At 40.0% G+C, this 17,304-nt stretch overlaps 1 protein-coding gene across 1 annotated transcript in view; it reads right to left on the bottom strand.

Moving 5' to 3' along the window:
- The window catches only part of LRRIQ3 (leucine rich repeats and IQ motif containing 3), a 205,454-nt gene that overhangs the window by 91,018 nt on the left and 97,132 nt on the right, over window positions 1-17,304 (bottom strand). Inside the window, exon 5 of the mRNA XM_001497830.6 lies at window positions 7,014-7,164. Coding sequence (XP_001497880.4) covers window positions 7,014-7,164 — 151 coding nt within the window. The remainder of the gene's footprint in view (window positions 1-7,013; window positions 7,165-17,304) is intronic.

Below are 17,304 nucleotides of genomic sequence, written 5' to 3'. Positions count from 1 at the left end.
GATGTCTTCAATTACATTGAAATCAGACTAATGACAGTCTGGACCTTTTGTAGTCCCTTCTAATCATGCTATGTAGTGGAAACATTTGTAGCTTAGGCTCCTCAGGAACAGGTCCACATAGGAAGGAGTTTATTTCTCACAAACACAGTGATTTACTAATTATAAAAAGTTCATCCTACTTAATTATACTACAATGTCGAGTCTTCATTTCTACCATTACTTAATGTCCAAATCAAAATAAAATTTTAAAGATTAAAAAAGCACAAACTCTAGAGTCAAAAGAGCTAGAGTTAAGAACTAGCAATGTCACTCAACTGTGGGAGCTAAATGCCTCCAAGCCTTAGTCTCCCTATTTATAACAATGAGATTAAAAATACATATCTGGGAGACTGTATCAAGATGGCAGCATAGGCAGACTCTGAACTCACCTCCACCCACGGGCACAATGAATTTACAACTACTCTTGGAACAACTACCCCTGAGAGAGAATTGAAAACTGGATAAAAAGAACCTCCACAACAAGGGACAGTGCTGACTGAGGTGGAAGAGGCAGAAATTCATTTTTGCAGAGAAAAAAAAAAATCACTGTCTAGCTGCAATTCTTCATAGCCAGCCAGGAGCAATCTTAAGGTACAAAGCTTTCCCTGGAGGAGTGGGGGATTTGAGTGGGGGAGCATTACCACTATAAGCAGCTTCTGGACTCAGCATAACTGAGACAAATGTCATAATACTTATCTTTGCTGGCTATTAACTACAATGGGAAATACCGAAAAAGCATCCTGTTAAAGGGCCCACACACAAATTCACTGATTTTTGGAAAGCAATCTGAAATCACTAGAAAGAAAGGTGCACACTCTTTTGGTGAAAAGAGACTCACCTGATAGGCTCTAGGTGCATCTCGTGAGAGGTGAAACCTCCCCAGGGACTGAGACATTGGTGGCAGCAAATATTGTGACCTAGTATAGCTGTGTTGACACAGACTCTAGCAGAAACCATTGGAGTTCTTCCCCTGGCCTGTTAGCCCAGGGATTGCCCCACCTACTAGAGGAACAATTTAATCCAGCTCAGCCAGGGCAGGCAGCCCACCAAACAACAAGACCTCAGGAAACTTGTGGGCTAGGATAGGCGGGGTTACTGGAACCTCTGCAACCCAGCAAGTGAGTCCACCTCTGTTGGGCAGGGTGTGCATGAGGGGTGGGCCTGCATTGGTGGAGTGTATGGGGGCTCTGAAGTGGCACAACTGGCTCTACTTCAGTGGGTCAGGGCACATACAAGGGGCAGGACTGTGTTGATGGAGTGCGTGGCCCTGTGGGCAGTGGGGCTTGTCCGCTGCAGCAGACTTGTGTTTCTCAAACAGCCACATAGGGTATAGGCTCCAACTTCCAAAGCCTAAAACTATTGAGGGCTCCCATGCCTGGAGCCAGCCCCATTCAGCTGCAACCCTGAGAGAGCTGACAACTGCCTTACAGACCAGAGGTCTACAGCAATTGTAATCCCCTGAGCCTAGCAACCAGCCACATTGGAGGCATATTCACTTAACAGAAAAACTGCATCAGGAATGTGCTATTAGACCTTAGAGCCAACTGTGCCAGGGCTCCTCAGGCCCAGCAGAGTGACTGAAAGCACCATAGCAGCCACACGCAACCAGGCACTACAACCACCCAGCCAGGGGGATAGCTTAGCCTTCCTGGGGCACTGCAGCAAAAACAACCCTGTCCTAACAGAAGAACACACACAGCTCACACAGGGGATGCTCCTGGAGCATTCAGAACTGGTGACGAGAGAGAAGAACACTACTGGGCCCCATAAGGCATCTCTTACATAAGGCCACCTCTTCAAGATCGGGAAATGTAGCTGACCTACGTAATACACAGATCTAAACACAGAGAAACAAGCAAAATGAGGTGATAAAAGAATACATTCCAAGTAAGGGAACAGGACAAAATCACAGATAAAGAACTAAAATAAACAGAAATAAACAATCTACCCAACAAAGAGTTCAAACAAAGAGTCATGAGGATGACCACTGATTTGGGGAGAAGAATGGATGAACTCAGTGAGAACTTAACAAAGAATTGAGAAATATAAAAAAGAACCAATCAGAAATGAAAAATACAATACTGGAATAAATCACTAGAGGGACTCAATATCAGAGTAGATAATACAGAATGGATCAGCAAGCTGGATGAAAGACTAGAGGAAATCACAGAAGCTGAACAGATAAAAGAAAACTGATTTGAAAAGAATGAAGACAGTCTAAGGGACCTCTGGGGCAATATCAAGTGCACTAAGATCCATGTTATAATTGTCCCAGAAAGAGAAGTGAGAGACAAAGGGGAAGAGAATCTATTTGAAGAAATAACAGCTGAAAACTTTTCCTAACCTAAGGAAGGAAACAGACGTCCAGGTACAAAAAGTAGAGAAAGTACCAAACACGACAAACTCAAAGAGGCTCACACCAAGACACATCAAGACACACTATAATTAAAATGTCAAGAATTAAAGATAAAGAGAGAATCCTAAAAACTATAAGAGAACGGCAACATGTTACATACAAAGGAAACGCTATAAGGCTATCAGCTGACTTCTCAGGAAAAACTTTAATGGATAGAAAGGAGTGACATGATATATTTAAACTGCTAAAAGGAAAAATCCTACAGCCAAGAATACTCTCCCCAGCAAGGCTATCATTCAGAATGGAAGGAGAGATAAACTGTCTCTCAGACAAGCAAAAACTAAAGAAGTTTATCACCAAGAAACCAACATTAAAAGAAATGCGAAAGGGGCTTAAGAAGAAAAGAGAAGCCCACAAATAGGAATAAGAAAATTATCCAAAAAAAGCAATAAAATCACCAGTAAAGGCAAATATATAGTAAAGGTAGCAGATCAACCACCTATGAAGCTAACATGGAGGTCAAAGAGAAAAGTACTAAAATATCTATTTCCATAATAAGAGGGTAACAGATACACACAAAAAAAGAGGTTAGATATGGTATCAAAAACATAAAATGTGGGAGGAGGGGAGTAAAAGAGTAGAGCATTTAGCAAGAGGTCAAACTAAAGAGACATCAACTTAATATACATTGTTATATACATAGGTTATTATATATGAACTTCTTGATAATCACAAACCAGAAACCTATAATAAATACACAAAAAAAATTAAGAGAAAGTAATCTGAGCATAATAATAAAGACATCAAACTTCAAGGGAAGAAACAAGAGAAGAAGAAAGGAACAGAGAAGAACTATTAAAAAATACTGAGAAGAAAAGTAAAAAAATGGCAATAAGTACATTCTTATCAATAGATACTTTAAATATTAACGGACTAAATGCTCCAGTCAAAAGGCATAGGGTGGCCGATTGGATAAAAAACAAGACCCATATATATGCTGCATACAACAGACACACTTCGGACCTAAAGACACACACATACAGAAAGTGAAGAGATGGAAAAAGATATTCCATGCAAATGGCAATGAAAACAAAGCTGGGGTAGCAATACTTATACCAGATAAAATAGACTTTAATACAAAAACTATAGGAAGAGACAAAGAAAGGCACCACATAATGAAAAGGGAACAATCCAAGAAGAAGATAATATCTATGCACCCAACACAGGAGCACCTAAGTATATAAAGCAATTATTAACACACATAAAAGGAGAAATAGACAGCAACAGGATAGTAGTAGGGCAATTTAACACTCCAATGATGACAATGGATAGATCATCCAAACAGAAGATCAATAAGGAAACACTGGACTTAAATGATACATTAGACCAGATGGATGTAGTAGATAAATACAGAACATTCCAAACAGATATGCCAGAAAACAGATTCTTTTCAAATGCACATGGAACATTCTCCAGGACAGATTACATATTAGGTCACAAAAAAAAGTCTCAATAAATTTAAGAAGACTGAAATAATACCAAGCATCTTTTCTGACCACAATGGTATGAAACCAGAAATCAAGTATAGGAAGAAAATCAGAAAAGCCACAAATATGTAGAGATTAAACAAGATGCTAATGAGCAATGATTGGGCCAATGAAGCAGTCAAAGGAGAGGGGCTGGCCCCATGGCTGAGTGGTTAAGTTCACGCTCTCCACTTCGGTGGCCTGGGGTTTCACTGGTTTGGCTCCTGGGTGTGGAGCTAGTACTGCTCATCAAGCCATGCTGAGGAAATGTCCCATATAGCACAGCCAGAAGAACCTACAACTAGAATATACAACTATGTACTAGGGGGCTTCAGGAAGAAGAACCAAAAGCATCTCAAGCAAACAATCCAACACTGCACGTAAAGGAACTGTAAAAAGAAGAACAAAGCCCAAAATCAGTAGAAGGAAGTCAATGATAAAAATCAGAGGAGTAATAAATGGAATAGAGAGTGAAAAAAGTAGAAAAAAAAATCAATGAAACTAAGAGTTGGTCTTTGAACAGATAAACAAAATTGAAAAGCCCTTAGCTAGATGCACCAAGGAAAAAAGAAAGAAAGCTCAAATAAATAAAATCAGAAATGAAAGAGGAGAAATTACAATGGATACCTCTGAAATACAAAAGATTATGAGAATACTACAAAAAGCTATATGCCAATAAATTGGATGATTTAGGAAAAATGTATAAATCCTTAGAATCATCAACCTTCCAAAACAGAATCAAGAAGAAATAGACAATTTGAATAGACAAATCACCAGTAAGGAGATTGAAACCCTAATAAAAACCTCCAAAAATAAAAGTCCAAGACCAGATTGCTTCCTCGGTGAATTCTACCAAACATTCAAAGAAGACCTAACACCTATCCTCCTCAAATTCTTCCAAAAAATTGAAGAGGAGGGGAAGCTTCCTAACTCATTCTACAAAGCCAACATTACCCTGATGTGAAAACCAGACAAGCACGACACAAAAAGAATATTACAAGTCAATATCACTGATGAACTTGGACGCAAAAATTCTCAACAGAATACCAGCAAATCAAATAGCCAAACCAACCCTGATAAAAAAGAATAAAGTGGGAGGTATCATACTCCCTGATTTCAAAATATACTATAAAGCTATAGTAATCAAAACAGCATGGTACTGGTAGAAAAACATACACAGAGATCAATGGAACAGAATCGAGAGCTAAATACTAAACCCACACATTTATGGACAACTAATTTTTGACAAAGGAGCCAAGAACATACAATGGAGAAAGGAGAGTCTCTTCAATAAGTGGTGTTGGGAAAACTGGACAGCCATATAGAAAAGAATGAAAGTAGACCATTATCTTACACCATGCACAAAAATTGACTCAAAATGGATTAAAAACTTTAATCTAAGACCCAAAACCATGAAAGTTATAGAAGAAAACATAGGGAGTATGCTCTTCAACATCAGTCTTAGCATTTGTTCAAGTACCATGTCAGACCAGGCAAGGGAAACAATAGAAAAAATAAACAAATGGGACTACATCAAACTAAAAAGCTTCTGCACAGCAAAGGAAACCACCAACACAATGAAATGACAACCTAACAATTGGGAGGAGATACTTGCAAACCATATATCTGATAATGGGTTAACACCTAAAATATATAAAGAACACATACATCACAACAACAAAAAAACTAAAAACCCAATTAAAAAATGGGCAAAAGATCTGAACAGACATTTTTCCAAAGAAGATATACAGATGGCCAACAGGCATATGAAAAGATGTTCAACATCACTAACTGTCAGGGAAATGGAAACCAAAACTAAAGTGAGATATCTCCTCACACCTGTCAGAATGACTATAATTAACAAGATAGAAAATAATATGTGTTGGAGAGGATGTAGAGAAAAGGGAACTCTCATACACTACTGGAGGGAGTGCAAACTGGTGCAGCCTCTATGGCAAACAGTATTGAGATTGCTCAAAAAATTAAGAATAGAACTACCATATGATCCACCTATTGCATTGGTGGGTATTTATCCAACAAACATGGAAACACAAACACATAAAGAAATATGCACACCTATGTTCATTGCAGCATTATTCACAATAGCCAAGATTTGGAAGCAACCTACATGCCCATCAAGGGACAAATGGATAAAGAAAATGTGATATATACACACAATAGAATACTACTCAGCCATAAAAAAGGATGAAATCTGGCCATTTGTGACAACTTGGATGGACCTTTGAGGGTATTATGCTAAGCAAAATAAGTCAGGGGGAGAAAGTCAAATACCATATGATCTCACTCATAAATAAAAGATAAAAACAAGAACAAATACACACATAGAGAGATTGGATTGGTGGCTACCAGAGGGGAAGAGGGGAGGGAGGAGGGTGAAAGGAGTGATTAGGCATATGTGTACAGTGATGGATTGTAATTAGTCTTTGGGTAGTGAACGTGATGTAATCTAGAAATCAAAATATAACAATGTATACCTGACATTTATATAATGTTATAAACCAGTGTTATCATATTAAAATAATTAATTAATTAAAATATAAAAACAAAAAATAAAAATACCTATCTCATAGTTGTAGAGAATAAATTATATATCACATGCAGAATATCTAGCACAGTGCCTGGTACATAGTAGGCACTCAATAAACATGTTCCTTTCTACTTCCATTGTGCCCTCAAAGCAATACACAATTTAGCATAAAACAATGAATAATATTATGCTGTATGTAAAATTATCAGCCTTTAATAAACTTAATATTTCTCTATGTTTTCCAGTAGTAAGAAGTGATTTTACTTTACTATTAATAACTACTTGCAATAATTAATGAGAAAACATACATATACAAAGCATAAATTATAAAATGGTACAAGTAATTCATACACTACAAAAAGTATATTTTTATTATGTTATATGATTTTCCTCACATAAAGATAATCTCAAGATGAATATTAACAATATAATGGAAGATATTTAAAAGATATTGAAGAAATTCTTATTAATCCTACATAAATTATAACCGTAGCAACTTAAATAAAAATATTTCAAAAAAAAGTAACAAACTAATTATACTTACACGTTTCCTATGCGCAAGCATTCCTGTTATATTAGTTTCAGGAGGAAAAAAGAGTTCCTTAAAGAGTTTATCTTCAAATCTTTTGTGTATGTAAATCCATTTTGTTTCATCAATAAGCTTTTCCTGATACTTTTTACACAAAAACAAGGGTCTGAACATAAGGGGGGAAATTGTCATTTAGTTCTTTTGCCAAAAGAAAAATAAATAAATAAGAAAACTACACATGAGTTCATTTACATCTTAGAAAACAAAGTGGTAAATTTAATGTAATATTTGTTTTCATATTATTACTATATAAAACTATTTAGGTACTAAGGTTTGTTCATCAACATTCATCAAAGAATGAATGAGTGCTGAGAAATCTCTGGTGATATGAACCCACAAGAAATTCTCTACTTACATCTGGATATGCATTTTATAATATAATGACAAGGAGAACATGACTAAATTATCTACAGAAATCTAAGGTAACTCGTATGAACTCTTTTTCATTTTTCCTTTCCAGTAAAGAAGTAACTTTTTATTTCCAGCTAGGAAAATTACTCTAGAGCAGTGCTGTCCAACAAAATACAATGTACACCACAAAATAATTTTACATTTTCTATGAGCTACACTAATAAAAGGTAAAAATAGGTGAGATTAATATTAATATTATGTTTATTTAACCCACTATATCTAAAATATCACCTAAAACATGGCATCAACAAACTAAAATCATACTAAATAGTAAAGTACTAAATATTTTCCCTCTAAGATCAAAAGTGAGGGAAGGGTGTCCTCTCTCACCTAACCTATTCAACATTTTACTGGAAGTCCTACATAGTCCAATAAGGCAATAAAAATAAAACCATAGACCAATCTCACCTTTGAATACAGATGAAAAAATTCTGAATATTAATAAAAAGAATCTAGGAATGCAAGTAAAAAAATAACACTATGATAAAGTATTACAAAGCTCATTACATAAACAAATTAATGAAGGAAATATGTATGATTACATAAATAGATGTAGAAAAGGCAGTAGATAAAATTCAGTTGCCAATCCTTATTTAAATATGTCTATAAGAGATGATATCCAAGTAAAATACTTAAATATCATGGAGACAACTTACCAAAACTCAATAGCATTTATTCTATATGATGCAATAGCAAAAAAAATTTGAATTAAAATGATGAATGAGGTAGGAAGTTTAATGTTACTATTATTATTAAATAGAAGTAAAACAAAATCAATCAAGAAAAACAATCTTCCTATTTCTCAGATATTTCTTTCCTGAAGAAGATTAGCCTTGAGCTAACATATGCTGCCAATCTTCCTCTTTTTTTTGCTTGAGGAAGGCCAGCCCTGAGCTAACATCTGTGCCAATCCTCCTCCACTTTATATGTGGGTCACCACTACAGCATGGCTGATGAGTGGTGTAGCTCTGTGCCCAGGATCCAAACTCGTGAGGCAGAACATGCCAAACCTAACCACTTCGCAATGGGGTCACTCCTCTCAGATTTTTTAAGTGGGTTCCTTATATTCATTCCTTCATTCAAAATATTTCACTAATGATCTACAAATTAGGGTAAAATACTGTGAAAGAATAAAATGTATAATGGCTTAAATAAGACAGAAATTTACTCTTCTCTTATGCTGACCAGTCTAAGCTGGTGGGGCAGCTCTGCTCCATAAAGTCATTCAATCTTGCCTCATCATACTCAAAGGAACTGTCATGAACCCACGTAACTGATGCATTCTAGCCCAAGGGAAAGGAAAGACACGATAACAAAGTGGGTATAATTACCATTTAAGCACCCAAAGCAGCAATTATACTCATTACTTCTGCTAAATTACAAAATGTAACAAAAATGTGATCATATGAACACACTTAGCTGCAAATAAAACTAGCTAATGAAATTGCTGGTGGTAACTCAACTGACAAAAGAAAATAATGGATTTTCATGAAAAAGTAGTATTCTGAAAATGACCAATATGTTCTATGTGAAGAAAGTCCCTAATACCATGAAGCTTACATTCTCTCATAAGTAGAGCTAGACCATACAGAAATAAAACACTAAATATATAATAAGGGAATTGCTTTTCATATAGGCTAATCTGGGGTAGTATTGCTGAGAAGAAACAAGATATAGTGGGAATCTCAGAAAAACATTCTAGCAGAGCAAATAGCAAATACAAAAGTCAAGGCAGAAGTATGCTTAGGAAGACAAGAAGACACTTGGCATGTTTGAGGAACAGGAAGAAGGTCATTGGAATGAACAGTCATTGCAAAGTCTTGAGCATATGAGTAGCTTTGAAAAAGATCACATTGGGGAGACAATTTCTGGAGCACAGATGCAAGAAGTCTGTGGATCCTTTTTCCCAGTGAAATAACCATAAATGATTAAAATTATTTTAAAAAAGAACCATTTAAAAATCTCTAGAAGTTGTCCTAGAAGCATATACAGCAAATAAACAAACATTTATTCAAGAAAATCTATTAAATCTCAATAAGAACAGCGAGAAACTATGACATTGAAACAACTTGCTCTCTCCTTTCTTTCTACCTTCCCCCGACCCAAGTTCAGACTGACAGAAGTTCCGTTCTAAGTAGACACAGCCAAGACCCTCCCAGCTGAGAGCTAGAGTAATTCCCCAAGACTCACCCTAGTCCAGGTCCATGTTTTAGAGAATATATTCCAGGCAAGAATGGTTGAGACGTCTTGGGCTGTCTTCCACTCGGCCCTCACTTGCAAGGTAGAAGCTCTAATGCAGGTGCAATAGGTAGAGAATACTGGAGCCCTGATTGCCCTTGCCCCCAGCAAGTGATAAACAACTAAGAGTAGGCTGGGAGTTCCTTGAGAATAGAAAGATAAACTGTAAAATATCTCGAAGTTTACCAGCGGGAACCAGAAGAGACAGCTAAGAAGAGCCCATCTGGGATGAGGAAAAAACTGTGAAAACTAGCCTCAAAGATTACTTTTGCAAAGGGCCTAATTTTAAAAGGATCAGATTATGAAGCAATTGACTTCCCAGAGCATTGTTAAAACAATAATCAGCTGGCAATTAATGGAGGCTAATAATAGTTGTAATATGAAAGAAATTCAGACAACATAACAGAGAAATCAGAAAAAGAGACAATCAAAGAGAGCTCTGCATGGGCCAGCCCGGTGGCTTGGCAGTTAAGTGTGCTTGTTCTGTTTGGTGGCCCGGGGTTCACCAGTTCAGATCCCAGGTGTGGACATGGCACTGCTTGGCAAGCCATACTGTGGTAGGTATCCCACATATAAAGTAGAGGAAGATGGGCACGGATGTTAGCACAGGCCAATCTCCCTCAGAAAAAAAGAGGAGGATTGGCAACATTTAGCTCAGGGCTTATCTTCCTCAAAAAAAAAAAAAAAAAAAAAAGAGAGCTCTGCAAAAATCACTGTTAACCTCAAGGGTAACTGCACCTGGCCAAGGGTGTGCCCTCTAAGGAACACTATCAGATGCTGCCCAACATAGGGGAAATAGAGTTCAATAAAATAGTCCAGCCAAGTCACTAAACAAATAAATAAGAAAACAATAAGTCCTGGGCGAGGAGACCTGTATCCAGGGTTGTCACAACATATTATGTAAAATGTCATTTTCAACAAAAAATTATGACACAGGCAAGGAAACACAAAGTGTAACCTATACAGAGAAAAGGAGCAGACCTTTGAAAATGCCTTTGAAAGGACACAGATGACAGACATAACAGCTAAAGACTTCAAAGCAGCTATTATAAATATATTTAAAGGAAAAAAATCTCAAATAAGTAAAGAAAGGTATAATGACAATGTCTTTTTGAATAGAAATTATCAATAAAGACATAGAAATTATAAAAAAGAACCAAATGTAAATTCTTCAGTTGAAAAGTACAATAACTGAAATGAAAATTTTGCTAGAGTATTTCAACAGTAGATGTTAATTGGGAGAAGAAAGAATCAGAAAACTTGAAGAGATTGTTGAAGACTATGCTGACAAAGACAAAAAATAATGAAGGTGAGTGAATAGACCCACAAAGAAATGTGGGGTACCATTAAGACCAATATATGAATAATGGGAGCACAAAAGCAGAGGAGAGAGAGAGAAAAGAGGCAGAAAAAATATTAGAAGTAATGGCTAAAACTTTCTAAAATATGATGAAAAAATTAATCTACATATACAAGACCTCAACAAACTACAAGTAGAATAAACACAAAGAGATCTACATGCAGATCCATCATGGTAAAACTGTTGAAATCTAAAAACAAACGGAAACTCTTGAAAACAGCAGAAGAAACATGACTAGTCATGTACAAGAAAATCCCAATAAGATAAACTACTGAGTTCTCATAAGAAACAATGGAGGTCAGAAGGTATGACATAATCAAAGTGCTGAAAGAAAAACTTTCAACCAAGAATTTTATATTTGGCAAAACTACCTTTCAAAAAAGGAGGTGAGAAGAGGCAGTGACATCACCAAGATGGCAACATAGTTTGTTCCTCAACTCACTACCCAAAACAACATGGACAAGACACAACTGAGAGAATCCTAGAACATGGGGGTGAGGTTAAAACACCTCCCTGCACCACAGAGATCAAGACAGACCACATTAGAAGAGTAAGAGGAATGGCTACAGGTTGACCACTCTGCTCTTCCCCTAGGCCAGTGAAGAAACATGTCGAGAAGTCTCCCCTGAGCCTACGTTTCCTCCAGGGAGAAAAGAAAGCCCAGGCGTGACATCTGGCACCCCCAACATTGCAAGTCACCTTATAGGAGCCCCAAATTCTTTCTCACATCACGGGGACCACAGAGAAATCTGCAGGGGTCAACTACTTGGAATCTGATTGTGAGAGAAAAGAAGAGAGGAGCTCCCAACAATCAGCACTTGGATCTAAGCAGACCAAGTTCCTACCTGCAGAGCCCAAGTAGTAGCTGAAACCAGCAGATTTGCTAATCTGCAAAACCAAGTTGTTGGCACAATCTGACCAGTGAACTCAGCAGGGTACAGGTCTGCCTGATTTGGGTCCCTAAATGAGGAGTTTTGCTCTTCCTGGAGCCAAGCCTAGCCATGCCCAGGTAGAGAAGCTGAGTTGTAGCCTCACTCATTTTGGAGTATGGCCCCTGGCATAATCCAAGAGGAAGGGCTGGCAAGAACATGTGGAAGCTGTATAACCCAGCAACATTTGAGCTCGGAGGCAGTCAGACACAGCTGATTGCTTCCAGAGCAAAGCCAGTACCAGGTACAGAGAGTTTCCCTTCTACACTCTGGCAGAGGAGTTAATTCACAGCCTCACTTGCTACGGAGCACAGCTTCTGATCCCTCCCAAGAAAAAAGCCTATTTCAGAAAATTTGGGAGTTGTCTGAAGTGGGTCCTCCCTGTCCTGTCTAGGTAGGAGAGCTGAGTAATAGCCCCATTCACTGTGCACCATGGTTCCTAGACACATATGACAGGAAGGGCTAGTGCAAATACTTGGAAGTTTCTTGTAACCCAGCAAAGCCTGAGCCAAGAGGTGGGCACACAGAGTTGATTGCGCTGAGCAAAGCCAGTGGCCAGGGAACTTGGGGAATGAGCCTGTTTGAGTCAAGACCACAAAGAGCTTTACTAGCCTTGGAGCTGCATCTTCTGATGTACCCAGAAAAGGAAACTAATTTGTAGCCCCACTAATTGCTGAATACAACTTTCAGCCTGCCAGACCAGGAAATCATACTAGAGCACACAGGAAGCTGTGTAGCACATCCAACAGCCCTGCTTACAGTGGCACCTGAACAGACAGCACCACCCTTGGCTTTCCCTGTCTTCAAAGCAAAACTAGTAGCCTCATTGGACCAGGATATTCAGTCACACTTGTGCATGACTCCAGTCCCCAAACAAAGCCACACATGCCTTAGGTCCCATCCAGTTGCCCCACGAGAGCAGAGAAGCTAAATCATAGCCTTACCTATTGCTGAAAATAGTACCTAGTCCTTACCATCTAATAAGCCTCACCCTTCTGCAGAGCCTATCCTACAGCCTCACTTGGGAAGTCTGAGCTAACAGTCCTAACCAGTACTTCTCAGCCAGTGGCACACACCTCCAACCCCCAACCTCAGACTTTTAACAGTTGCCTCACCCTCAAGTAGATCCTAATATCAGGACCCAATTGTCCAAGGATGCTACTAGCAGACCTATCCAGAAACTCAAACTGAACAGACTGGTGAAGAATTGTCTCTGCCAAAGCAAATCTATAAAATCTGGAAGAGGAGGCTACTTACTCAAATGAGCAGATACGAATGTAAGAAATCAAAGATCATGAAAAATCAGGTAAATATGACACCACCAAAGGAAACTAATAAACCTCCAATAACAGACCCTAAAGAAATGGATACCTATGAACTGTCAGCCAAAGAATTCAGAATAATCTTCTTAAAGAAGTTTAGTATACTACAACAACACACAGATATACAACTAAAAGAAATCAGGAAAACAAAGCACAAACAAAATGAGATCAACAAAGAAACAGAAACCATCAAAAAAAAAAAAAGAAAAAAAAAAAACAAACAGAAATCCTAGAACTGAAAGATACAATAAGTAAGCTGAAGAATTCAATAGAGACATTCAAAAGTAAACTTGACCATACAGAAGAAAGAATCAGCAACCTGGGAAATAGGAAGATAATTTGAAATTATCCAGTCAGAGGAACAAAAAAGAAAAAGATTGAAGAAAACTTATGGGAATTGTGGTATACAATGAAAAGAAATACTGTTTACATTATGGAAATTTCAGGAAGAGGAGAGAAAGAGATAGAAGATGTATTTAAAGTAATAATGGCTGAAAACTTCCCAAACCTGGTGAGAGAAAGAGACATTCAGATCCAAGAGGCCTAAATTAACCCAAATGTGTTGACCATGAATAGGGCTACACCAATACATAATTAAATTGTCAAAAGTCAAAGAGAAAGAAAGAATTCTGAAAGCAGCAAGAGAAATGAGAGAAGGAACAAACAAAGGAACCCCCATAAAACTATCAGCAAATTTCCTAACAGAAACTTTTCAGGCCAGGAGAGAATAGGATGACATATTCAAAATATTGAAAAAACTGTCAACCAAGAATACTATACCCAGTGGAGCTGTCCTTTGGAAATGAGGGGGGGGATAAACATGTTCCAAAAAAAACAAAAGGTGAGGGAATTTGTTAGCACTAGACCTTCCTTACAAGACATGCTAAAGGGACTTCTTTGAGTGGAAATATAAGGACACTAATTAACATCATAAAAACATAAGTTGGTGTAAAGCTTTGTGGTACTGATAAATACATAGTCAAAGTTAGATCCTGCAATATTGCAATGGTGCATAATTCACTAACAACTCTTGTTTAAAAGTCAAAAACCAAACATATTAAAAATAACCATAACTGCAAAAATCTGTTATTAGTTACACACTATAAAAATATGCAAATTGTAACATCAATAACCTAAAATATAAGGGGGAGGAGAAGTAAAAGTGTAAAGCTTAAAAATTCTATTGAAGTTGGGGGCAGGACCAAGATGGCGGAGTGAGTGGTTTTCTTTGTCTCTCCCCTGTCGAATCTACAACTTATTGGACATTCACCAATTAACAAAGGATATCCAGATAGCATCTCAAGATGCCTAAGAGACTTGTGCTGCTACACATCGGAAGGCAGATGGACATCCCTCCGGGAGGAGGTGGAAGTAGGTGAAAACTCTCCAACCCCCAACCCCCGACCCCCGGACAGCCTAGTTGCTGCAAGAGGCTCTCTTCCAGCAGATTCCCCCATAGCATCGCCACACACCAAGGGTGGAAGTGTGCACTAACCAGCAGAGTGATGGTGGAAACAGGTGACAACAGCCCTAACTAAGACCCCCGTGATTACACCTAAGCCCAGGGGGAATCTCCAGGGTCCCACACCCACTGGCAGGGAAGGCCTGCGCTCGCCATTACCAGGGAGGCCCTGCCCAGAAACCAGAACAAAAGAAAGATCCCAGCGAGTGGATTCCCTGGCATGGCACCAGACCGCCAGCTGCTGCTGGGCCCACGGTCTCCGGTGCACGGGTTGGTGCAGGGTGCACGTGGACTTCCCATGGACGTGCTTGGGGACAGGGTTGGAGCTCCAGTGCCCGGCTCTGTGGCCTGGGGGGAGGTTCCGGGCTCCCGCACCCTCCGGCAGGGAAAATCTCTGCTCGCCATCTCGCCATTAGCAGGGAGGCCCCGCCCAGAAACCAGTATAAAGGGAAGCTCCCCGCGAGCGTATTCTCTAGCATGGCACTAGCCCACCAGCTGCTGCTGGGCTCACAGTCTCCGGCCCTGCATGGGTCGGTGCAGGGGGTGCCTGGACTTCCCGTGGACGTGCTTGGGAACTGGGTGGAGCTCCAGCACCCAGTTCGGTGGCCCAGGGGGAAGCTAAAGGGTCCCACAACCCCCCACAGGGAAAGCCTCTGCTCGCTATAAGCAGGGAGGACCCGCCCAGAAACCAGGACAAATGGAAGCTCCCGGTGAGCGGATTCCCCGGCATGGCACCAGCCCACCAGCCGCTGCTGGGCCCACAGTCTCCAGCTATGCACGGGTCAGTGCAGGGGGCGCCCGTACTTACCATGGATGTGCTCGGGGACTGGGTGGATCTCCAAAGCCCAGCTCTGTGGCCCGGGGGGAGGCTCCAGGGTCCCGCACTCGCCCAGCAGGGAAGGCCCCTGCTCGCCATTGGCAGGGAGGCAACTGCCCAGCATTCAGAACACTAGGAAGCTCCCTAGAGCAGAATTCCCCACAAGGCAGCAGCTTACCAGCCACTGCCAGGCCCACGGACTCTGGCCATGTCCCAGACGAGGCAAGGGGCTACCAGAGATCCCATGAGAGTGGTGTGGGGCAGAGTGGAACTCCAGTGAAACAGCTACGTGGCCCAGGGGGGAACTCCAGGTTCCCACAGCAGCCTCAGCGAAAGCCTCTGCACAGCACTAGTAGAGAGGTCCCGACTGGCAACTGCAAGGTGGGAAGGCCCTGGGGCAAAAGTAGCACAGCTAGGTGAGCTAACGACAGACTGCAGAAGATACCCATAGCTCTGCTTGGACCTATAGTGGACAAGTGTGATCTTGTGGGCTGTCAGTGACAAAGCTGCGATTATAGGTGATCCTGCTCCCAGCTGCTGGGAAAGCCCACAACACCGCTGCAGACCACAAGGAGGTAGTGCATCTAAGTGGGCTGCAACAGTAGGCAGCAGCAGCCTGAGGCCCACTTGCGATTGCTCCCACAACCGATGAGGGACCCCACAGGACCACTGTGACTACAAGGAGGGTTCAAGGCCCAGTCAATAACAGCAGACAGGGTTCCTGGTTGGTGCAGTCTAAACAGCTGCCCCCCCACACACCAGTCACAACAAGTGGAAGCAGCAAATAAACTCTATCTCTATGTGGAGGCACAGTCCATGCCATCAAGCAGTATGAAAAAAGATGTTAAATCTCCAGAACAGAAGGAAAATGATAGGCACCCAGAAAACAATGCCAAAGACAATGAAATCTATAACCTAAATGACGATTTCAAAACTGCCATTATGAAAAAACTCAACAAGCTAAAAGAGAATTCAGATAGACAACTCAATGAGTTCAGGAGCTATGTCACAAAAGAGCTTGACACTATAAAGAAGAACCAATTAGAAATACTGGAGATGAAGAACACAATGGAGGAGATCAAGAAAAATCTGGACTCTCTCAACAGTAGGGTCGATAATATGGAGGACAGAATTAGGAATTTGGAGGATAGGAATATGGAAATGCTGCAGACAGAGGAGGAGAGAGAACTAAGACTAAAAAGAAATGAAGAAACTTTCCAACAATTATCCGACTCAATTAGGAGATGCAACATAAAGATTATAGGTATACCAGAGGGAGAAGAGAAGGAGAAGGGGAAGAAGGCCTGTCCAAAGAAACAGTAGCTAAGAACTTTGCAAACTTGGGAAGAAAGATGGAACTTCATGTGACAGAAGCCAAGAGATCTCCAAACTTTATTAACGCAAGAAGACCAACCCCAAGGCATATAGTAGTTAAACTAGCAAAAGTCAACAACAAAGAGAAAATACTAAGGGCAGCCAGGCAGAAGAAAATAACTTACAAAGGAAACCCCATAAGGCTATCAGCAGATTTCTCAGGAGAGACCTTACAGGCTAGAAGAGATTGGAATGAAATATTCAAAACTCTAATGGACAAAAACCTGCAGCCAAGAATACTCTACCCAGCGAAAATATCCTTCAAATACGATGGAGAAATAAAAACTTTCCCAGATAAACAAAAGTTAAGGGAGTTCATCGCCACAAAACCTC

This window comes from Equus caballus, chromosome 5, assembly GCF_041296265.1.
Source record: "Equus caballus isolate H_3958 breed thoroughbred chromosome 5, TB-T2T, whole genome shotgun sequence".
Classification (NCBI taxonomy): domain Eukaryota; kingdom Metazoa; phylum Chordata; class Mammalia; order Perissodactyla; family Equidae; genus Equus; species Equus caballus.
Note: the sequence above shows the minus strand (reverse complement) of the source record. Positions and strands in the feature narration are given on the sequence as shown.